The following is a 23,548-nucleotide window of genomic DNA, read 5'->3' as shown; positions in this document are numbered from 1 at the left end:
TGGATCAGTGGAGTTGCAGGAAAGGTCTTTACTACCAACTACGTAGCAGACCTTCAGAGGCCTCTTCTACTTGTTCTTCAAGTCAAGCCCAATGGTCATGAACCTGTGAAGCCTGCAGGTCACCACTGGTGAGAGTGAGCTGCAGGGCTCCACTGCACTCTGTCAGTACTGCCATTAGAGTTCTAACTCCGTGACCCTGGCAGGGGCTGTTGATGTGTTCATCTTCCCCACTGCATACTCTAAGCTCTTGGAAGGATGGCACAGTGATGTACGCACCTTTGTTTCCTAGCAATGAACATGGTGCCCAGTATGTAGAATGTGCTCCATAAATGCTTGGTGGCTGAATGAATCAATGGTGAATGATAGGCATTGAAAACCCTCTTATATTTTTGCCAAGACTTCTGCCGTTTTACTAAGCAGTAGAGGACTGTGCTGAGGAACCAGCTCATGCCCTCTTTCTCTCATTATCCCATCCTGTTTACTGTGGCAATCCACACTTGCAATTTTTTTTTATACCAGATTATCTCAGTGCTGAGTATAGATGGCTTCCCTTGCCCTTAGGAGAAGGGGATCACTGGGCACCACCTTGAAATATGGGCTGATGAAGTAAACAGTGATGACCTTCTCTGGCTGTGTTTTTACATAAGTGTTTATATTAATGGGCTGTTTCTAGCCGAATCTTTTCAGTGTCTGCCTTCTGAGTGAGAAGACAATCTCACCCCAGTGTGTCCCTCAATCATGCCTTTGCATTGCTCTTTAGTGGCTCATGAAAGGGAGGATTCTTAAGTCTCCAGTTTTCAGTCCCCTTAAACAGACTGTGTTGCTATTACTAAACTATAGAAAGTTAAACAAACAAACAAAAAAACTACTGTAATCATTTTTATTAGAATGGGACTCTCCTAAGTAACTTTTCTACTCCAACTTTCTTCAAAGCCTTTGGTGCAAATTACACCACTGAAAACTGCTGTGTGGAGGTTATTTCATGTCCTCATCTTGTCTAACCATCACTAAATGCATTGCTTTTCACTTAATTGTCTGCCTCTTTCGGGGTTTGTTTTGTGTTTACAGCTGATGAAAATAAGTTTGTCTTTATAAAACAGATAACCTCTGAGCACAGGGGCCACACAAAATGGGGAGGACTCAGAAAAGAATCAAATATGTTCCTGGTCTCAAAGGACTTAACATCTAGGGAGCAAGTCAAATAAACAAATAGAATGACATGTGCAAAGCATTATGGGAGTGGGGAGGAGAGCTTCCCATGGCACTCATTCAGCTTGGATAAAATGGTAGGGACTGGGAGAGAGGAGAGTCTTAATAGAGACAGTTAGGTTTAAGTTGAAAGATAAATAGTAATTCATTAAGAAGAGAAGCAAAATTACAGATAATGGTGATATGTACAAAGGCTCGGAAAATGTGGACAACATGGTGAGTTTGGGAAACTGCACATGGTTTTGAAATGGTTGCAAAGCACAGAGTTGACCTTTAAGCATGCCAACTAAGTACTAGCCCTGAGCACAGAGCATGGCTGGGGAGGCAATGTGTCTGGAAACATAAGTTAGGGTCGGATCACAAAGGGTCTTGAATGCCAGACCAAGGATCTAAACTTTAGTGTGTGTGTGTGTGTGTGTGTGTGTGTGTGTGTGTGTTAGGAAGATAGATATTCTCATTGAAGAATTTTCAATAAAAGAATAAAAAAATTAGAGTTGTATTCCATCAAGAGCTTTTCCATCAATCCTGGCCAGTGTCCCCTCTGTTCTACCTAATGTGCTATTTTTCTTCTTTAAGCCGATTGTCCTGGAATGTCCTTGCTGGATGCCATCTTGTTAGTTTAATTCATTCCTCCTTGTTATTTTAACCTAAGCCCAGGTAATCAAGGCCAAGATTTTAATTATCTCCAGCATCAGGCAGTATAGGGCTGGTAATTATTTTAAAAGTTTCCTTGCTGCTGGAGAGTGAGAAGAGAGAAAACCAATGGGGTCTGTGCCCAAGACTATTTCCAGTCTTTGTGCTTCCAGCTCAGCATTTCTGGGGCACTTTATGGCAGGCTTTGTAAAGATTTAGTTGAAAATCAACTATGGATTTCTCCCTATTTGGCTTGGCCAGATTTACTCTGTTATTGGTCAAGCCAAGCTGGCTTCTATTATGCAGTGCACCGAGGACTTCCGGCGTTGCTCTTATCCTAATGGAGGCTGGCTGTTTTTAGAAGCAATTCTTGGTGTTGGTGAAGGCCGGTATCATTATGTCCTCTGAAGTGAACCCAGAAGGACAAGCATCCGATACAGCATTTAGACCTTTGACTACAAAGAGCAAGTCTTGGATTTGGCATTTATATGCTAGAAGAGTATGTTTTGTTTTTGTGTTTTCTACCGAAGATGAAACAAAACTTCCTATTTGTTTCTGCTTCTTTGGGTTGATTCATGAAAATGCTCAGGATAAGCAGTCCAAGCAGGCAACAACTGCAGCAATGGGACATCATCAAAGAGTGGCTTCTCTTGGCCCAGGATACTCAAGAGTGACAGAGGAGGGGCAGTAGTGCTCTGTCACTTCAGGCCCAACATGACTGGACTTTTCTCTTTCCCCTGGCCTTGTAAGTCTGTTCAGGACTGGGCAACCTCAAGGGAAGTGGCTCAGGAGAGACATCGTGTTGTGGGATTGGGAAAATTTGTGGGCACTATTAGCATTGAGCCACCACTGGAAGTTGTTTGTGTCGACAGAAGAGAGACAAAAGAGAGCCTCTGTCTGGAGAGTTTGTGAAGGTAGAAAAGCAAATCATCAGGGCAAGCCCAGAAGAGAGAGTTCAGGGCTGCCTCTGGAGTTCATGTGAAAGAAAGAATAGTGGAGAGGCCCATTTTTCCTATAATCCCGGAAGGACATTGTGTTTCCAAGTGCCATTTGCACGAGTGTGATGAGGGTATGCTATATATACGAGTACATTTATGGTCACTCAAAAGTAACTTGTCCCTTGCCCACCCCCATCAGTCACCTTCCCAGGCCCTTGCTGGGGCTTGTACAGTTTTGCCAGAGGAAGTCGCCTATGGAAAGAACATTTGCGCTATAGAACTGAGCTCATTAGAATCAAAATCAACTTAGAACTCTATAAATAAAGATATGTTCATATGTAAAAGACATATTCACACACACACATGCTCTCTCTCTCACACACACACACACACACACACACACACACACTTAAATACAGACATGCATTTTACAGGTTTTAGAAAGCCAATCTAACATCTGTTTTGCTTTCCTTGCTAATACCATCCCCCTCCACCCCCTCTGCCCTCACCCACCCCTCAATTCTAAAGTAAATTCTTTAGTAAAGCCTCATTTAAAAGATACTATAGACCCTGCATTTTTAAATGATTCCCAGAGCTTGTTTTTGAATATTTTTCTTCCTGACCCCTCACCCCAATCCCCTTTGCCAGCCAGCTAGCCAGGCAGTCATTCCAAGGGCTCAACCTTGACAAATCTGTGCCTTCTGCTGTGTCTCGCTAACAACTGGCACCTGTCAGTCTCCTAAGGCCTGCCAAGCATCAGTTGGGCACCAAGGACGATGGCAGTGACAATGTTGTATCAGCAAGAGCAATAACCCACAACTGCGATCCACGCAAACTGCCAGATCAAAAGCAGTTCTGCTAAATTTGCACACATGTTCTCTTTCTTGGTACTTCTACTGTGGTTAGGCTCTCCCTCTGTGAACTTTTATTTATTTATTTATTTTTGATCCTGTTTTTTCATTCTTTATTTGAATATTCTAGAATCTCGAAGCTTGTCCAAGAGAACGAGAATCATGGCATTATGTAGCAAGTAGCAGTGAGGAGGTTGTTGCAATTGTCCAGGTGGAAATGATGAGCGCCTGGACTCTTTACAGCAATCTGATTGGCACAGGCTGCCTCTAGTTGGCTTTTCACACTGCTTCCATGGCTTAGAATGCTCTTTTTATTCCAGTCTTCCTGGAACTATAGGCCCATCTTTCAAGACTAAGTGTAGGTATTCGATACAGAGACTTTCCTTAGTGCCACCCTGAACAGGCTTGCACTCTCCCTCCTTTGGCGTTCCACTGTCTCTGGCACATTCTTTTTTCTCCCTCGGCACACATAAAATCTTGTTGCACATCTCTGTGTACATTTCTCTCTTCTGCTTACACCCAGCTCCTTGAAGGCAGAACCAGACCTTTGCCTCCTTAAATACTTGGCACAGCGCCTGACATTCAGTGAGCTCTCAATAAATGTGAGATGAATGAATAATCTTGCTAAATAAAAGGCAGTGGCTATGGATATGGAAAGACAAGCCTAATTTGGGAGATGATTTTTAAAGTTACACCAGAGGTTGGCAAACCATGACCCACAGGCCAAATCCAGCCCGCTTTCTTTACTGCTTTTATAAATAAAGTTTTGTTGGAACACAACCAAGCCCATTTGTCTATAGCTGTTTTCATGCTATAATGGCAGAGTTAAGTTATCGTGACAAGACCAGATGGCCTGCAAATGCAAAAATATTTACTATTTGGACCATTGCTGAAAATGTTTGTGAACCTCTGAGTTAGGTGACCAGGATTAGTCACTAGATAAAGGGTCATAGAAAGGAAAGAGTCAAGACTTTTCCTTTTCTGCTATCTCCTCTGTGCCTCATACAGCACTTTGCTCCTGAGTGATAATATCGGCCAATAGGCCTGTAGGGACTGAGAAGAAATATCCCTGGCTGTGGGGCAGGAGGACAAGGCAGCCTAAGAGAGTGAGGTGGAAAAGAGACTCTGTAAGAGAAGACCAGGGCGGTAAATGGCAAGGAGGAAGAGACCTACATCGTGCTTCTTCCTGATGATGCTTCTCATGCTTCTGCTCTCTCTTAGTCATCCAGTTTGGCTTTGTCACTCTCTTTGTGGCTTCCTTCCCTCTGGCACCTGTGTTTGCCCTCCTCAACAATGTCATTGAAGTTCGGCTTGATGCAAAGAAGTTTGTCACGGAGTTGAGAAGGCCAGATGCTGTGAGAACCAAAGATATAGGTATGTCCCCTGCTTACAGGCTGTGCAGGCCCGTCCCCCACCACCCTCACACTGTGTCGGGTATCGAGAGGGCTGGGGGAAACCCTTGACTCTTCATCCCTTTGAGCTCCTCATCCTCAAATCTTTAGCTGCTGGGAGGCCTTCAGAGGCCACATTATCTACCCCCACTTGTTCCCCTGGTTTCCAGACAGGGGGACACCTAAGCCTCCCCAGACAACCCCACTCCTAGAGGGCTGGGCGAACCTCCCTGGGTAATGTGCCTGCAGAGCGTCACCCTAAGCTACAGGGTTGTCATCACTGGGCAAAGGGTGGGAGTGATCCAGATGCCCTCCTCTCTGTCTTACAGGGATTTGGTTTGACATTCTCTCTGGAATCGGCAAGTTCTCTGTTATCAGCAATGTAAGTGTTTATACTCATGACACCCTAGCTGTGTGGGAAGGGCTTTCCAGAGGAGCTGAGGTCTTCAAAGCAGGAAACCAGCCTTTTCCATTTGGAGCTTTATTTAATACAACCCCCTGGTTAATAGTGTATGCGAGCCTTCTAACTCATCACTAGAGCTGTGCCACTTAAATGTTAATTTCACTAAAAGAAAGAAGGGTAATTGCCCACCAGAATGCATACCTTCCACTGAAGAGCCCAAATCAGATCTTTCCTCAGAGCCAAGATTAATAAGGAAAGAATTCTATGTATCTAGCCATCTCCTTTTCTACTCCTGAGCTAAACAATACCTGGAGCATTGCCCAGGCTGTAGTTCCTAATTACGGTTCCTCCAAGTTGTCAGTGCAAAGTCTTAATTATCCCCATGGACTCTGGCACTGTGTAGGTGAAGATAGGACTGGAAGGAGAGAGGTTCTACCTGTTGTGATCTCCTTAACTGCCTTGCCAGACGTGTCCACGTTTCAGAGGAAATCCTGCTGGGCCCAAGCCAACAGCTCCTTTGCTTCTGCATTCTGTATGGATGGTGGCCAGGCAGGGCCTCCTCTTCCATCGCCCAAGAAAACATCAGCCAACTCAGTGCACACCCAGAAAGCCACAGTCCGTTTTCCAATGTTGGGAGAGAAACATTGATTCTGGCTGTGACATGGTTCCCTACTAAGAACACAAAATGGTTGGAGAGGTGTGAGGGGAGGCAGAGAGGATCAGCTCGTTGCATTTCGAATGTTTGATATAGAAGCACACATTCTGAGGCTAAGAAATAAAGTACAATTTGGAAAATAGATCAGTAGCTACTTTTGGAGTTGTATCTACTAGAAAGAGGCCTTGAGTTCCAAGCCCTTTCAGTCTATACAACAGGACAAGAAGTTATACTTTCCTGGTCTTTCTAAGCCTTCTTCACTTATCTGTAAAAATGGGCGAGAATAACAGCATCTACCAAATAGAATCATTCTGGAAATTAAATGAGATGAAGAAAGGACAGGTAGCCAGTGCTCAGTAGTTGTAGCTATGATTGTTATGTTACTCATTCTCAAATATGGTTATGGCCATCCACACTCGTATATACATTTAGAAAACAATCCCTAAACTACATTTTTAAAGGGCTTTAATTGTTGGTATGGAATACAGTATAAACACTTGCCAAAAAGATTTAAGATATTCTTTGCAGAAAGTACCTCCACATTCAAACACGCAATCATTCATTTGTCGTTTGGTTTGCTCTGTAGACATTTATAGAGTGCTTAGATATGCCAGATGCTATGTTGGGTATGTGTGGTTCCATCCAGCAGGACCCACTCATTTCCCCTCTATGTCTCACTTTTCCAAAGTAAAATGAATGAAAGAACCTCTTCCATGATGTGATGTGCCAAATGGTGCCAAGAGATAATGGTCAAATTGTGGGAGTTGTGGAACCATATCCTTGGTACTCCTGGCTTTCTGCTGTCACTCAGGGGCAGATGTACATGGTTATTCAGTGTGCTTGTGCATTGTTCCTCAGTGGCACTCTCATCTCTATTGGTAATTTTCTCAGAAACTTCCATTCTGCTTTGGCTTGGCCAACATCAGTGTCAATTCAGATATCTCAGAACTGATTTATTCCTTCCAACACCAAATGGTTCAAAATGGCTTAGTATCCTTTGCTACAGTGGTTGTAATTTACTCTCTTGACAGCCACTGTCTTGTAGATTTATTTACACATGTCAAAGACGGAAAAACCGGATAAGTCAGTACTTGAGCTCAGAGATAGGGACTTTTGTATCAATGAGAGTAGTGCCTGTGGATGGGGAGCCGAAGAGGGGACAGTCCCTCAGCCAGATGGACCTAGTGCCACCTGGACAACATCCATTCTGACCTCTCCTCAAGTGCTTGTGGTTCTGTTCCTCAGGCTTTTGTCATTGCTGTCACCTCCGACTTTATCCCCCGCCTTGTATACCAGTACGCCTATAGTCACAACGGAACTCTGCATGGCTTTGTCAACCATACCCTCTCCTTTTTCAACGTCAGCCAGCTGAAGGAGGGGACACAACCCGAAAACTCACAGTTTGACCCGGAGGTTCAGTTTTGCAGGTAAAGTAATCATGAAGGGGAGGGCAGCAGGGGACCTGGAGTGGTAGACCCAAGTAATTATCTGGGTGACCTAGACTTAGATCATTTTCCTTTCCCTTTCCCTCCTACTCCAACCCAATTGCTATAAATCAGTTTCAATAACTCATTAAATATTTACTGAGTGCCTTTTTCTGGACACTGTGGAGCAGACAATGAAATATACAAGGCCAGACAGTTAAGTTCATGAACTCCCCCTAGAAAAAGTGCTTCATCCCTCATTGCTGAATATCACTATGGTCACCTTCGGTCCCCTTGGGAAGCTATGCACTGACACCAGTGCCTAGTCCACCCTTCTAAGCGATTTTGGAACTCTTTTTCTGGAATGGCCATCAGAGCTGTCATCAAATTACCCTTGATTTCCTGAATGTCATCAAAATGTCTTCCTTTCAATATTTCCTTTATCTTCGGGTAAAGAAAGAAGTCACTGGAGGCCAGAGCAGGTGAGGAGGGAGGGTGTTCCAATAGTTACTTGTTTCCTGGCTAAAAGCTCCCTCACAGACAGTGCCCTGTGAGCTGGTGCATTGTCGTGATGCAAGAGCCATGAACTGTTGTCAAAAAGTTTAGGTTGTCTAACTTTTTCATGCAGCCTTTTCAGCACTTCCAAATAGTAAATTTGGTGAACTGTTTGTCCAGTTGGTACAAATTCATAATGAATCATCCCTCTGATGTAAAAAAAAGGTTAGCAACATCATTGCAACAAGTTCGCGAACTTACTTGTCAGTCCATGTATAACCTTGTCTATACCACCAAGGAGTTTATGGTCTGGTTGGGAAGAAATCAAACAGAACAGACAGGAAATAGCAGGTTATTCGGTGATTATTTCTAATATGGACCATAAACATTGTAAGTATTCAGAGGAGAGGGAGATCAGTGTTGGCTAGAATAGAGAGGTAGGCTTCCCGAAGAGGCCACGGGGAGTTCTAGAACAGAAAGAGAGAGTATCCTAGATGGGGAGTCAGCATGGACAAAGTTATGGGGGTGGGGATGAATCTGCGGTGTTAGATAAACACTTAGGGACTAGGTGATATTGTTAGCAAGGAGAATGCTTAGAAGATAATAATAGGGAATAATCCAAGAAATAAAATATATGTAGAAACTCCTAAGATAATATAAGCCAAAACAATTGTTGAATTCAAATAGGTAGGATAAAGTAGATAATGGGAAAATTTGAAATCTTACAAGAATTTAAGGTGACGTAATAGGAAGATACTGACCTTTTTAATATCAAGGAATGATCGAATAAATGGTAGGCTCTGGAAAATTGATCTGGTCTCAGACAGGAAGATGAACTAAAATTGGGGGAGCTCAGGGAGGGCAGCTGAGCTGCTGCAGCATTCAGACATGAACCATGGTGGGCACAGACCAAGGTGGTGGAAGATGAAAGGAGAAGATGAGTTATTTCATATAACTCATTACAAATTGGTGACAAGACACATAAGAGAGAGTCTCAAAGTTTGAGAGAGATCTTCAAAGTTTGGACTGAAGTCAGAGGACTAGGAAATTGTGGGTCCACTGACAGAGATGGGGAAGATACTAACAGACTCAAATTTTATGGTACATACGATGAATTTTATTTCAATCATGTTGCATTTAAAACAGTAGTAGGAAATCTAAGGGGAAATTTTCATCTAACGCCTAGACACTCTAAGCTGGAATTCCAGAAAGGTCCGGGTTAGAGTCATGATGGAAAACCATCAGCACAGGGGTCCTTGAAGCCAAGAAACAGAAAACTCTGCACTATTTACCTAAGAAGGGCAAATAAGGAGGAGAAGAGCAGAGGCGAATAAATTATTTAACACTTTCGTACTGTGGCTAAATGATAGTCCCCGTAAAGGGCTTGATCAACGATCACACCTCATAAATTAAAAAAGTAGAACAATAACTACAACAAAAACAAAAACCTAGGAAAAGGTATTGCTAGGAAGATGTAGGGCTTTCTCGGACCATCCCCAATAGTGTCTGATGTGAAAGCTGTTGATGACTCTATTGAAGAAGCCAGGTTTCAGTTGCGTTTGCAGCACTGATGATCCCGGGCATGTCTGCCATGCTTTCCTGCCTGGGACACCCTGGTGTTCAAGGGCAGTCATGTGTGAGATGGCTGCTTAAGTTCAGATTCACAGTCTGAGACCACAAAAGAGAGAAAACGAGTTGGTCTTCCCAATCCAGATGGCTGAGTTAAACAACCTTACCAATGTGTGATTTAAATAGAAGGGTAGTTTTGTTTCAGGAGCAACAACTTTAGGGTTCAACTCTAAGCAACCAAGAAAAGATTCAAAATCAAAGCCCAGATCAAAAATAGATGAGTAAATTTATTCACAGATATCAATTTATATCAACCTAGATGTTTCAGAAACTTCCACATCTGGGGCTATGAAAACTCTGACTCTTAGACTGAAGTAGCATGCAGGCCGATTTTCTACTAGGCTTTGCACGGCCCAGGGGCTGCTCCTCCACAGGCTGGTATGCCAGACTGTCTGTCCATGGTGCTGGATTTTGGTCTGCAGATCCAAAAGATATAATTCCACTGCACAGAGAGTCTGTACCAGCTCGAGGCCTTTTCTGGTGGCTTCTAGATCTGCTCCAGCAGGGTCTATGAAATCAGTCAATAGGTTTACATTAAACAAGCAGGCATTGAAAAGTGAGAATTATACAATCATTTTTATAAGTGGAAGATAACCATAGAAAGCATCTTGTTGAAACTCCTAATTCTACATAAAGAGAAACTGAGGTTTAGGAAGTTGAAGAGTTCTCCAAGATTACAGAGGTTTCTGATGACAAATACTGAAGTAAAACTCACATTTATCCAAGAACACAAGCTCCCACCTCTTTGTGCAGTGGGGGAGCAACACCAGTGTGACTTACCGTGTGGGGAGCCAAGGTTAACACTGTCTGTTTCTTTAGTTAGTCTAGAAGCAAATGTCTGCCCAGAGCACTGAGGTTCTCTGACGCTGCCCCTGACATTCAGATCTTCCAGTAACACATATGAATATGCTTTCCAGATATATCAGTGGCTTAAACAGGCTTAAACACAAAGGGAATTGAGTGACCCCATATTAAATGTTGAGGGTAGGCCTAATTTTAGGCAATGGTTGATTCAATCGAGTCTGCTCCAACCAAATGTTTCTCTGTGTCCCAACTCCATTCCAGTTGATGTGGTGTAGTTTCCAGCTCTATATGACTGCCAACAACTACACGCCATTGTCACTCTGGGTCCAAGTCCAGTGAGAAGAAAGCCTATACCTCTTTCCCAGTGACCTCAGCAAAAGTCTCATTGCAGCTCATTGGCTAGGATCAATATGTATGTCCTACCCAGAACCAATCACTAACCAGAGGAACGTAATACTCTCTCTATGGCTTTGGGACCATTAGGGTGGGGGCGGGGTGAAATCATCTCCAACTGAAGCATGTGATCCCCAAGTAGGAGGTAGTTCCCTAGTGAAAAGTCAAAATGAATGGATACCATTCAGATGCCCATGACTCCAGGTATTATTAGTACACATGGATCAGATCAAGATTTCTTTTATCTGCCTTCGGAGTCACTAGATTTTCCAGCCAATTGTAAAGGCCCAGTAACTCTTCTCTCCATTGTTTCCATATGAGTAGAGGGCTTATCTGTGGCCCGTTTTTTGAAAATTCTGCCACTGAGTGCATGGGTGCATGTGTAGGAAGTGAATTCTGTATTTCTGCCAAGACACTTTATTCACAGAAAATACATCATTCCAGAATCAAACCAAAATGATTTTTGGAGCATCTGATCATTTTTTCCTTATTCAGTACCAGTGAAGATTATAGGTTTATTATGCAACTATTTTTTGAGAACTTACTATTTGCTTGGCGTTGGTTGTATAACAGGGAGCAAAACACAGTGCCTCCCTCAAGGAGTCTAGATAGAGGAGTTAAGTAAGTAAATAAGCAATCAAAATATAGCTTTACCTATTTAAAGTAGGGTCACTGCAGGGAGCGCTGAGAGCCCTGAGGCCATGTGCCTCATCCAGACTTGAGCATTCAGGGGAAGCTTCAATGGAGGTGAAACCTGAAGAATGAACAGTACCAGAGTGGCGAGAGAGATCGTCTTGTTGAAACTCCTCATTCACATGACCAAGCCAGCCTGGGTGGCGAGTGGGGTGGGAGGAGTGGTGGTGGATGGGAAGGGGAGTGTCCAGTGGAGAAGGAGTTCCAGGGACAGCAGTGTATTCCAGGTGGAGGGGCCAGTTCATGCTCAGCGGTTGGGGCTGGAGTGAGACGGCTCAGCTGTGAGAGAGGAGGCTGGAAGAAAGCACAAGTGCCAGACCAAGACAGGCATGGTGGTCCTTTGGAAGTGTGTGGACTCCCTCTTAGGGCAGCACACAGCCACTGAGAGCAGTGATGATGAGCTCCAACTTTTCCTTGGTGTTGTCTCTGACCGCAGTGTGAAGAGTACTGGCTTACATTTAAAATGAAGACATACTCCACTTTAAAGTATGAGCAGATGTCTAGAGAACAGGATCAGCAGAGCATCTAGATAGAACCGATCAAATAGGTGTGCTTTACAGGCTGCCTTTCCTAATGGATGAGAAGTGTTGATGGGTATTTCTGCCTCAAATGGGTCCTATTCAGTGCATGCTGTGGGAACTTGTCTGGGCCATCATATTCTCTGGAGATTTAGGAAGTGGAGACACGACCTACTGATGTCTTTGCAAGCTAGGAATTGTCAGTGGCTAAGAAACAGAACTGAGGGACCAAGGAAGTGAGAAAGGGAGAGGAAGAGAGAGAGAGAGAGAGAGAGAGAGAGAGAGAGAGAGAGATTGGAAATGGGGAAGGGACTATGTATGAGAAAGAGATTGTGAGAAACAGAGACAATTCTACAGCTAGTCCCAAAACCAGCATTTAAAACTGCATCTGTGGTGGGAAATGAAGTTTGCCCTGATTTTCTGGCAAATAGTGTTGGGAACTCGATGACCCTTCTTATTCTTAGTTTTCAGTGACCTCTGTAGATAAATGTGGTCAAATAAAACTAAGGTCTCCGGCTCCAACCCAGTCTAACCAGGGAAGAGGTATCTTAAAAATAGCAGTAAACGTTAGGACAAGTCTCCAGCTTCCTATTTGAGATGCATTCCCAGCATTTTTGGAGCAATGTTGGTTTCAGCCATCTAAGTGCTCTGGCAGGGCTGCTCCATAAACAGTCCTGTGACGTCATTCTATAGGCATGATTAGTGGCCATTTGACAAGGTCTAAGGACCACTGCATCCTGGAAGATACATGGTGGCTTGGGCTCCCAGCTCAGCTGCAAGGGAGCAGAAATATCAGTTGGGCAGGGCCTGGCCAGGGACCTCGTTTCCAGAGCTGGAGGAGCCAACCTGGGCATGGTCAACCCAAAGGGTCTTCTTGGTGGTGCTGGGCCTGCAGAAACAGCATCCTTGGGTGGCTCCTGCTGGGTTTTTCTACAGGACCTAAGTTCTTTCAGATCCCAAGTCTTTGAAGAGGTGAGTTCCCTCTCATCTGCTTTTTGCTGAAACCAAAGGTAGAGTCAGCTTTTCTGGGTGTTGCTTTTCCTGATCTTTGTCAACCATTAGACTGACAGGGTTCTCGTTAGTTCCTAATTGCCTATACTGTTTTCCCTTTTTAAAGGCAAATTCAGAAAGCAGTTTTAAGTAGCTCAGATGGTATGAAATTACCGTATCTAATCGTACTTAGCATCAGTATAACATTAATTTCCACTGGGACTAGTTAAAAAATTATTTTTACACGTCACTGATTGGAGTTAATAAATGCATTTGCTGACTAATTCATAATGTAATTAAAACCTCATTTTAAAAAATTACTGATTGTTGATAACCAACTCCTCGGTTTGATATTTCAGCACCCATCCTGCCCAGTGATTTAGTATTGTAATGAATTGTGGCAGATGTCACTGGTCACCCTTGCAAGGGAAGATGGAAGGGGGACATCTGAGCTGAGTCTCTCTTCCCTCTCTGCACCTTGGTTTCCCTACTATAAAAATGAGGACTTGGAATAAGCTCCAAAGATACTTTCCTGCTTAAAAGAAAAAAGTTTTTTACACATGTAGAATATTAATCTATTCCTATAACAATTCTAAACATTACAGGCAACCTCTGGAACTCTGTCCCACCCCCACTCTAACCTCTGCCAGGTTAATATATTTGTGTGAATCTTTCTAGACATTTATCCGTGCATTAACATAAAATAAATTTGTAGAAACTTTAAGGTATTGTTTCATGGGTTTGTTTTATAATACTGTAATATATTTTGAGTTAATGGAAACTTTATTTCTTTAGGGAATGTATAAATTCAACTCAATCAATGTAATTTTTCATAGTGTTAGAGCAATCGAGATAAAATATTAATGTAAACTTAAAGTTCAAAATCTTAAAGCTTAAAAATTAGTTGGTTCTTATATTGTACGCAAGTCTGTCTCAGTTAATGCTGTGATTTTGTTCTCGAATCTTAGTATAAAAATGTATTGGGTCAACTGAATATTGCTATTAATTACATTCTTCTTTTGAAATTATGAACTTTGTTGTAAACATAATTCTGTATGTGCGTGTGTGTGTGTGTGTGTGTATGTGTGTGTGTATAAAGGCACTCTTCTCAGCCCCTAATCCTGTGTGTTTGTGTCTATATATAAAATTTTGTCTGTATGTATATATTATATACGTATATATAATATGTAAATTATATAATTTAAATATAAGCATTGTATATATGCAATTTATAATATATAATTAATGTTATTTACATTAAGTATTAATGTATAATTATTAATTATATTTTATATAGATATATTGAAAATATATATGTATATGTATGTAAAAGAAAAAGACTCTCTTCCCAGCCCTACCTCAGTCATTCTCTTCCAGAAGAAACCATTGTGTCCATTTTCTGTGGAAGTCTCCCGAAATCACATTCACATGTGTTGTCTTATTGAACTCTCACTGTGTCTCCCTTTAATATTTAGTGTACACGCACACATATATATTCTGTTATTTGTGGTTGGGGTGAGAGAGCTGGAGTGTTCACCGTCTGTGTCCTCAGTACTGAGATACACATTTTGTTTGCTTCACTTTATGGATTAGAATACCGAGATCCAGAGATGTGGAATAACTTCCTCGGGGTCTTACAGTTAGTAAGTGACATAGCCACTCCAAATGCATACTTGCACACTGGTTGTTTCATTACTGAAAGACTCTCCTTATTAGAAGGCTAAAGGGAACTTTCAAAATTAATGTTAAGGCTCAAAAAAATTAAAGGACTGGCTGGGTGAGGGTGAGATCTGGGAACGGTTTCTGAAACGATATCCCTGAGCTTGAATCCCGGCCAGCAGATGCAGGAAATGACCAGATATGGAGGTCACCCAGTGCTTGGCTGCCCAATGGGGCTGTCATCTACCAAGCTCCCTCCACCAGGGGAAAGGTTCTCGTTTGGGAAAGCATTTGAGCGGATGGGAATGGAGCAGAAGTTACTTTCCACCAGCCTGCGCCTCGCCTTCATTTACCTGGACAGAGATCCTGAGAGAAGCCCCTTTCAGTTGTGGAGTTGGCTTACTCTTTTCGATTCATATTAGCACCATGGGAAACTTAGAGTGTCTGTGCTCGAGTATTAGAAATCCCCCTGGAAAGCTGGGGGAACTGGGAGTAAGAATATCTGTCCTCTTTTAATATAAAAGGTGTATTTCATAAGTTACCTTCAGTCAAAGGAGAAAGAATAGCTATTGTTTACTGGGTGCATAGCTGATAGGTCACGTGGTGTTCTGAGTGCCCCTCTCTGATATTGCATCTTCATTACAAGTCTGTGAGATGGAGAAAGTTGAGGCCCATTTTATAGACGACGGCCTTGGCCATCAGAACTTTAGGCCAGATAGCACAGAGCTGAAGCGATGGAGGCGGCATCAGAACACCTGACTACAAAGCCTACGCCTTTGCCAGTGTTGTGCCAATGTTGCCTTGGACTTAGAAGCAAAAGAGACAACTGTCACAACTGTCACCATGGGGGGGGGGCACAATTAAGTCCTGTAGCCACTTTGTCTTTTGTGGACATTTCTAGTCTCAAAGCTAATTATCTCTTTGTTTAATTAGTGTCTTCTAGTTACTCAGTAAAAACATTTGATAAGCTTGACTAAGAAGGATGAAATTTTTTTAAATTATGAAATCTGAATCTATATTGGAATGTAAACAACCAATCATTTACCTGGTGGCAGAGGCTTGTTGGAATCAATGTTTTTCAAACTATGATTTGTTAATGGGTTGTGAAATCACTTTAGTAGGTCATGATCAGCATTTTAAAAAACAGAATAGAATAGAAAAATATCAGTTCATTTGCATATAGCAAGGAGAAGTATGTTTTGAGTACTTTTTATTTCAGTGACATATTTATACATTAATTTAAAATGTATTTCTTACTACTGTAGGTCACCGTTTTTAAAAAGTTAGCTTTGGAAAGAAAAATGTGAACAGATGTGTAATTTATTAAATAGTGTGTTGTTTTTTTCCGTGGATAGCTTGCCCTGTAGTTTCTAACAGAGCACTCTTAGCCCATTGGTATAGGGGTATTTTCAAATAGAGTTTTCTGGACATATCTCTGTGTTAGTCTTTCCTCAGATGCTTGATGAGATGGGTGTGCCTGTTAGATTCAAAACAGTTGTGGACACTCAGGGAGGGCAAAGTGATATTTCCATAAGCTGTGTGAGTTAGTAGTAGAGGTGGGACACTAGAATTCGATTATTTATGGATTCTTTTTCAGACTGGAAAAAAGCAGGGTGAGCAATGGCTCTCATACTAAGGTCAGTGAACATCTGTTCCTTCATAGATGGAGCTAGAGAACAAGAGAAACAGACTTTGATTACAGCAGGAGATATGGGGCTAGACCTAGGGAAGGATTGTGGGGCAGCAGGAGGGTGGGGGAGCTGAGTTTTTTCCCACCCCAAGATGTCCTTATTCCTTTAGCCACGCTCTCCCCCTCTCCCATTAGCAGGCATGATTGGAGCTGGCCGTGTTTCTGTCCTCAGCCACGGATGGATGTGATGAATGCCGTGGTGTTTTACTGGACTGCAGTTAGCTTTGCTTTTCATCCCAATGTCAAACCAAGCCTGCAACAGCTGTGATCAGCTGTTGGAAGAGGGAGAGTCGGGTGGAGAGGGAGCAGCTCCTGGCCTCTTGCCCAGACCTAGCCGAATGCTTAGTGTCCACCTCTCTGTCTTTTTCTGTTGCTCACTCTATTTCTAGGCCTTTTCTGCCTTTTCATGTGCATCTCTTTTCAGATTGTATTTTTCCTCTTCCCTCATATCTCCTTGGGCAGTTGGGAGCCACCACACTTTGACATGAATCCTTCAGAGCGACTGGTGCATTCACAGCAAAGGAAGCTACAGAGAGCACCCACTGAATACCGCCCCCCCCCCAAATTGCAGCTGGTAGTAAGGTGCCCTGTGAGGGTAGGAGAAAAGCCTGAATTCAGCCAGACTTGGCTTCTCGCCTTGACCTCTTGCTGACCATGAGACCTTTGCCAAGTACTTGAACTTCTCTGAGCCTCAGTTTCCTCCTGTATCATGGGGACATCAGTGCCTGCCTGACGATACCGTTGTGAAGATAAAATGAGAAAACCTACAGAAAAATTTCTTGATCAGAGACTGACACATACTGTCTGTTCAGTATATATTCATTTCCCTTCCTGGCCCCTCCTCGGATAGAGGCCCCACCCTTCCTGCCTTGGCAGCCGTGCACCCCACATGGTGGCCTGGTGCCACCCCACCTCTTCCTCCAGCCCAGGGCTTGCTTTGCTTTCACTGAGCATCAAAGCTTTGTTGAATTCCATGGAGGAAACTGCTTCATGAAGGGTCATAATTCTTCTGGTACCAGCTTTTGTAATTTTTCCAGGCTTAGAAAAAAGTGAGTCTGAGAAAATGAGCCATTTTTCTCATGCGTCATCCCAAGATGGGGGTGAAAAGGCAACGGTGAGGAAAAGTCCTGGACCTCTCCATGAATCTGAGGAGCTCACATCAGGCACTGACATTTTGTTTCTTAAGCCACCTAGACAAAGTGTAAAGATGGTTAGTAAAAGAGGACGATACTGACCAACCGTATCACCGGCTCTCCCCCACCCTAAATTCATTCAGCCGTCAACTTGGCTGCTGTCAGCTTTCCTTTGGGTATAAGAATGCAACTATCAAGTGAGGCTGGCCTCTCTCATAGCCACAGTCTCAAAGCAGACACCTGGGGATGAAGCCCAGGATTGTCTGCTGGCACCTGTATCTTCACTGAGCCGACGGGCTACAGAGAACTGTATGAGGGTCTATGGATCTCCCCTCCCCTCTACAGGCCAAAAGCCATTCACTGTTTTGGGGTCCTCTCATGATTCTTGGACTCCTCTGGAGGGAGAATCCAAACACCAAAAAGAAGCTTTTGGGAATGTTGGAGAAAGAGTAGGAAAAGACATTTCTAAGCTGACATTGGCTTTTTGGGACTTTGGTCCTTTGATTCCATGGACACTTACTGGTTGGATTCCTCCCCTCTTCCTCCTGTTTCCCAAGTTTGAGAGCCAAGGGCTGGCCTGCTACTTTGACCCCTGAGGTTTCCCTCAGAGAAGTACCCCTCACCCCTCCATCTCTTCCCAATCTTAACAGCATATTTCTCTTTGGGCAGGTTTAAGGATTACCGAGAGCCGCCATGGGCCCCGAACCCATATGAGTTTTCCAAACAGTACTGGTCTGTTCTGTCTGCCCGTCTGGCTTTTGTCATCATCTTCCAGGTGAGTTCTTTGGCTAAGGAGTAGACAATTAGAATTCAAGCTGCCATGTCTCCTTGCCTGCCCCTCATTCCCAAGTTTTCATGGCACTGTGTGACACAAAGGGTCTTCGCATGTGGCAGGCAGAGTGAGTGCTTGCTCCCTTCCCTGGGTGAGGCAGGAAGCACTCTTGAGAGGGCTTCCATTAATTGATGGATTTGCAGAAAGAGACTAAAACACAGAGTAAGGTTACAAGACAGACGTAGAATAAATTGCAGGGTGGACATAGATTCCCATTTAAACCTCAGACAACAAAGGGAAGTGGGAAGAGCAGTAGAAACCAGAGTCTCAACTTGAATGCAGACAAACGGCCCCACCTGAACCTTTCTTCTAGCCCTCTCGGCCGGCTCCCTCCTTTGTTAGTGTTGTTTTAGCCCCTGAGACATCTGGTGAGGAGGGCCGCCAGAGCCATCCGCCATCCCTGAATGAATAGCAAACTTGAGCCCAGTGATTCCTATCTCTGACAATAGGGGCAGCTCCAATTGCACTGCCGAGATTCTCTGAGTGCGAGGCCCCAGTTCCCACTCGGGGTCCTGCCGCTCTTCAAGCAGGGCTGGAGCACAAGCCCAGATCCCTTTCTCATAGACTCCCTCAGGCTTTTGTATTCCCTGAAGGCAGCTCTCTGGAGGGCTCTAAAATATCCTGCCCCCGACCCCAGCCCAGGAAGTGTAGAAATCCACCGGCTAGTCTTTCACCTAAAGAAGACAGCCATTCTTCCTCTGGAGAGATGGGGAGATATATTTGAAAAATTGCTCAGACATCCCCCTGCTGCCCCACCTGCAGAAGTCGCCTCACTTTACCATATGTCACCTGTAACATTCACTCATACAGTAAGGAGCTGGTTTAAACGAAGAGTGTATGACTTGAAGCAGCTCTAGATTACCTAAGGCAGCCAGGAGCCTCTGGAAGCAGCAGTTGCTCCCCAAAGTCTTCCCCTGGGCTCCTAAGGGACTCACAGGGTTCAAGGTAGAGCTGTGAATAAGTTTGGAGCTTGGAAGACAGCAGTGCTCTGTTATCTTGTCCTGGGCTCCATCACTGTCCTCTGTATCTCAGAGGGGAAAAGACACATGACCACATAATTGTCAGGCAGAGAAGAATACCACAATTGAAGGAGTTATTGGGAGGGTATGGGTGACGGTGGCTTGGGGAAATGGGTGGAAACCAGATTATCGAAGTAGCAAACATTTATTGGGCCATGCTGGCTCTGTTGTAACATATTCACCCACTTTAATGGAAAATGCTCCCAGGAAAATGCAGCCTTATCCTACCTGTATTTATAAGGGAGGGAACGTGGCCCAGAAGACAGAAGGGAGCCAATTACAAGTGCAAACAAAAGGTTAGAACTGGTAAAGGGGAGGTGGAGGCAGGGGTCCCAGACAGGCCAGTGGGATTAGAGTAGCTAAAGTAGAATGGAGAGCAGGATATTGTGAGTGTGAATAATGGGTGGGGTCAGCTAAGGCCAGAATTCAGTGCAGAGACTAAAGGCTCATCTCTGATATGGAGGGCAGAGGGTCAGGTGCAAGGAAGAAAGAAGCAGCTAGCCCTGGGAAAGCCCTGGAGAGGCCATTGGGCCTCATGGCCACTCCCCAAGAAGCTCTGCAGCAGGGTACCTGGAGGCTTCTAGGCCAAGAAGCCAGAGCAGGACACATGAGATGGGCTGGAGGAGGCGAAGAAGCAATGCTCAACACTTATCGAGCCCCGCAATGCACGAGGTATTAACCCATTCAACCCTCACACAACTCCAGGAGGTAGAAACTGTTACTATCGCACTCTCTACATAGGACATGGGGACACCAAAAGGCAGTTATGCTTATTGGCTTAGATCACCTGCTGGTGAGTCGCGGAGCCAGAATAACACAGAGGCATCTGCTCCTGGGTGTGTGATCTTCATGGCTGCATCCTACTCCAGCCCCACTGCTGAGATGGTCACTCTGATGGGCAGGGGTGGACAGTGGCACACTAGCGTCCCCGGGCCAGGCCTCCCCTCTCAATCTTCCTCTCTTGCTTTTGGCAGAACCTTGTGATGTTCCTGAGTGTCCTCGTGGACTGGATGATCCCAGACATCCCCACAGACATCAGTGACCAGATCAAGAAAGAAAAGAGCTTGTTGGTGGACTTCTTCCTGAAAGAGGAGCATGAGAAGCTCAAGCTGATGGATGAGCCGGCCCCCAGGAGCCAGGGAGAGGGGCATCAGAGCAGGAGGAGCCGGGCGGCCAGCTCGGCACCCTCGGGCAGGAGCCAGCCAGGCAGCAGCGCGTCTTCTGGTTCTCAGCACACCAACGTGTGAGCGAGGCAGCCCCTCCACCAAGTGGGCTCTGTCGCAGTGAGAGACCACGCACAAGTGTGTCTGTGCGTCCACGCGGTGTGTCTGTCCTCTGCCCGGATCTGGCCTGAGGGGGGTCTTGAAAAGGGTGTGTGTGTAAAGAGAGAGAGAAATTAGAGAAATCCAATGAGAATGAGTACAGGAAAGATTTGCTGCTTCTCAGAAACTTCATGCTTATGTTTGTTTTAGGTCCTCTTTTGAGCTGTATCCTTTTGGGGCATTGGTACCCTGTTTGGGGTGTATCAGAACTCAGTGAAAGCATTGAGTCTCTGTATCCCAGAATCCCCAGGCACCACTGGCTTTCCCTGTGTTCCTTCAGGTACCCTCTCGTTTCAGATGGCCATAGGCTGTGACAGAAGCGCAGTCAGGGCACTGTTCTGGCACCCATCATCATAAGTGATTCCTGACCCCCTTCCCACCATCGCCCACCCCCAAAAACCCTCTGAGTCACTTGCCTCTGGGGCTGTCATTTGCATCCGTGGATGCAAATTAAGTTACAGGGCTGATTGCTGTGGCCACTGGACCTGATGGTGAGTAGCAAAAGTTCAAACTTAGGATTGTCTTCAGTTCATGTCCCAGGGATGCTTTGAACTAAATGCAACCAACCATCAGTTTATGCAGATTCAGATTTAACATAATTAAATAAATTGAAACATTCTTTATAAAGACAGTTCTCCTTGTCTTTGGTTCTCTCTCTGTCTCTGTCTCTCTTTTGCATACACCCCCCCAACCAATATTTGTTGAGCACCTACTATGTGCCAGGCATTTTTCTCAGACTAGAGATACACGACACAAAATCTCTGCCTCATAGAGCTTACGTTCTAGGGAGAGAGAGACACTAACCCAGTAAATGTATAGTATTTTAGATAGTAATAAATGCTGTGGAGAAACAAAAAATAGGATGAGAGAGACAGGCATTGTGAGGTCACAGGAAATGAGGGATTGGCCATTTCATATACAAATTCATTTCGAACCCAAGATGGTTAAGAGCTTGCACATTCCCATGCTAACATCGTTGATTGGTAGCAGCCTCCCAGAGTTCGATGGTGAGAACATTTTCAAGTATAACTAAAAGCAAGGATCAAACATCGTCCATCATTGCCTTTCACCCATCCCAACCTGCTGCCCAGAAACCAGTGGCACAGCCTTATTCCTCTGGATCTGGCCCCAGTTTCTTGCAGATCAGTCTGACTAGTCTTCACTCAATGCCCACATGGAAGCTGCAAGGCGGCCCATGCTCCAGAGACTTGCTCTTCTGATATTTCAACACTTCCGGTGATGCGAGGACCTGTGGGTGCTTGGGCTGGTCATTGTTCCTCCCCACGGTTTCTTGTTTCCTCCTGGACACATGTAAGATTGTGCTGTCACCAACACTTGCTCTGGAAAGTGGTCCCTTCTTTTAAGAGGATCTCAGGGCATAGATACATCTCTTAGTAAAAGCAGCAGGCAGTCATGCCCCAGGCCACTCGTACACAAGGAATCCTGTAATAACTTTCAATTACATCACACCTTCATGTTCAAACTTGCCATTTGAGCCTAGATTCAAGCCACAGTAGTATGAAAACATGGCATCATCTTACAACAGGCTTCAGTTAATTTGGGGAGAGTGAAACGGCCAGTAGGAGGCAAATTGTATTTCAGGGGTCATTAATGACAGGGAGACTCCAGGCCTGTAAAAAGGAGGATATCCCCAGTGACGCCTGCCAGTGTGAGTTGATATTTCCAGGAATGACTAACGGTCCACAGTCAGGGGCTGCCGCCACCACCAGGGCACCCACTTTGTACTGACTGAACCACACCCAAACTCATTGGCTGCCATGGCTGGTTCAAGACCCCACCTCTTTTCCTTTTTCTTTTTTAAATTGAATATTTTTATATAATCATAGAGGTGAAATTTGCACACCAAGAAAGTCAGACAATCTAAAAAACAATGAAGAAGATAGTAAAATTACCCACAATCCCCAAATCTATAATCAACATCAACAATTACTGTGTTTTTTCCTAGACTCTCATGCCCTCTCAAGCAAATCGATACTTTTAATGACAATTATGTGGTGAATGCTGTCTTACCTTTTCTTCACTTCATGTATCTCACCAATCCTTTCATCCCATAAATTTAAGTCCATCTACTCAAAAGTATACACCAAACACCTACTATTTTGTAGGCTCTGGAGCCTGTGGGCCATGTCACTCACCACAACAAGCATTCAGGTCCCCAGGGAGCTTATGCTCTTGTGGGTGAGCCAGAAAGACAAATAATAAACAATGAAAGTAAATTATATAGTAATGTTAGAAGGAGGTAAGTGCTATGGAAAAAAAAAAGTAGAGTGATGTAAAGGGCATTAGTAGTGGGGGAGGGGATCCGTTTTATTTCTATTGTATAGATGGGCCTTTCGCTTTGCTTTCATCCCATCCTGCTGACCCAGTGCGGATTGGGTGTGCAAGCCTGTGGTGACCATAGCTCAGGCTATAGGGACCAGGTCAGACAGAGCCCTGTGGGGCGGTCTAGATGGCATGAAGAAGGGAGATTTTATCTGACCATTTGCAGATTTCTACCCTGAAAAGACCTAGCGTTCTCCCACTACCACTGCAAGTGAATTAGGAATTTTGTGATTTGCCCCCACCCCAGGCCCAGATCATCTCAGCAGCATCCATGTTTCTAGCATGACCGCTAGATGTGCCTGCCTTACACAAACAGAAGCAGTAGGAATTTAGGCTGAGAAAGAACTTTCCAAAGGACTTGTTAAGCTGAGTGGAGAGATGATAGGTGCAGTCCGAATTTAAAAACAGAGCAAACGGTAAAAACTCCTCTGAGCTCTTTAACGAAACATTTTAAATTATAAAATACAGAAAAAAATTGTGAGCAAATATCTGAAACACTGAAGAAAGAAGAAAACATCACTACT

The 23,548-nt window shown here is 44.2% G+C and overlaps 1 protein-coding gene across 1 annotated transcript in view; it reads left to right on the top strand.

The window, feature by feature from the left end:
- Positions 1 to 21,315, top strand: part of ANO2 (anoctamin 2) — a 309,723-nt gene extending 288,408 nt beyond the window's left edge. The window contains exons 21-25 of the mRNA XM_081059630.1: positions 4,853 to 5,005; positions 5,352 to 5,404; positions 7,326 to 7,507; positions 18,178 to 18,283; positions 20,334 to 21,315. Coding sequence (XP_080915756.1) covers positions 4,853 to 5,005; positions 5,352 to 5,404; positions 7,326 to 7,507; positions 18,178 to 18,283; positions 20,334 to 20,606 — 767 coding nt within the window. The 3' untranslated portion in view covers positions 20,607 to 21,315. The remainder of the gene's footprint in view (positions 1 to 4,852; positions 5,006 to 5,351; positions 5,405 to 7,325; positions 7,508 to 18,177; positions 18,284 to 20,333) is intronic.
- The last annotated feature ends 2,233 nt before the right edge of the window (positions 21,316 to 23,548 follow it).

The sequence above is a fragment of the Rhinolophus hipposideros genome, assembly GCF_964194185.1.
Source record: "Rhinolophus hipposideros genome assembly, chromosome: 9".
NCBI classification, from domain to species: Eukaryota; Metazoa; Chordata; class Mammalia; order Chiroptera; family Rhinolophidae; genus Rhinolophus; species Rhinolophus hipposideros.
Note: the sequence above shows the minus strand (reverse complement) of the source record. Positions and strands in the feature narration are given on the sequence as shown.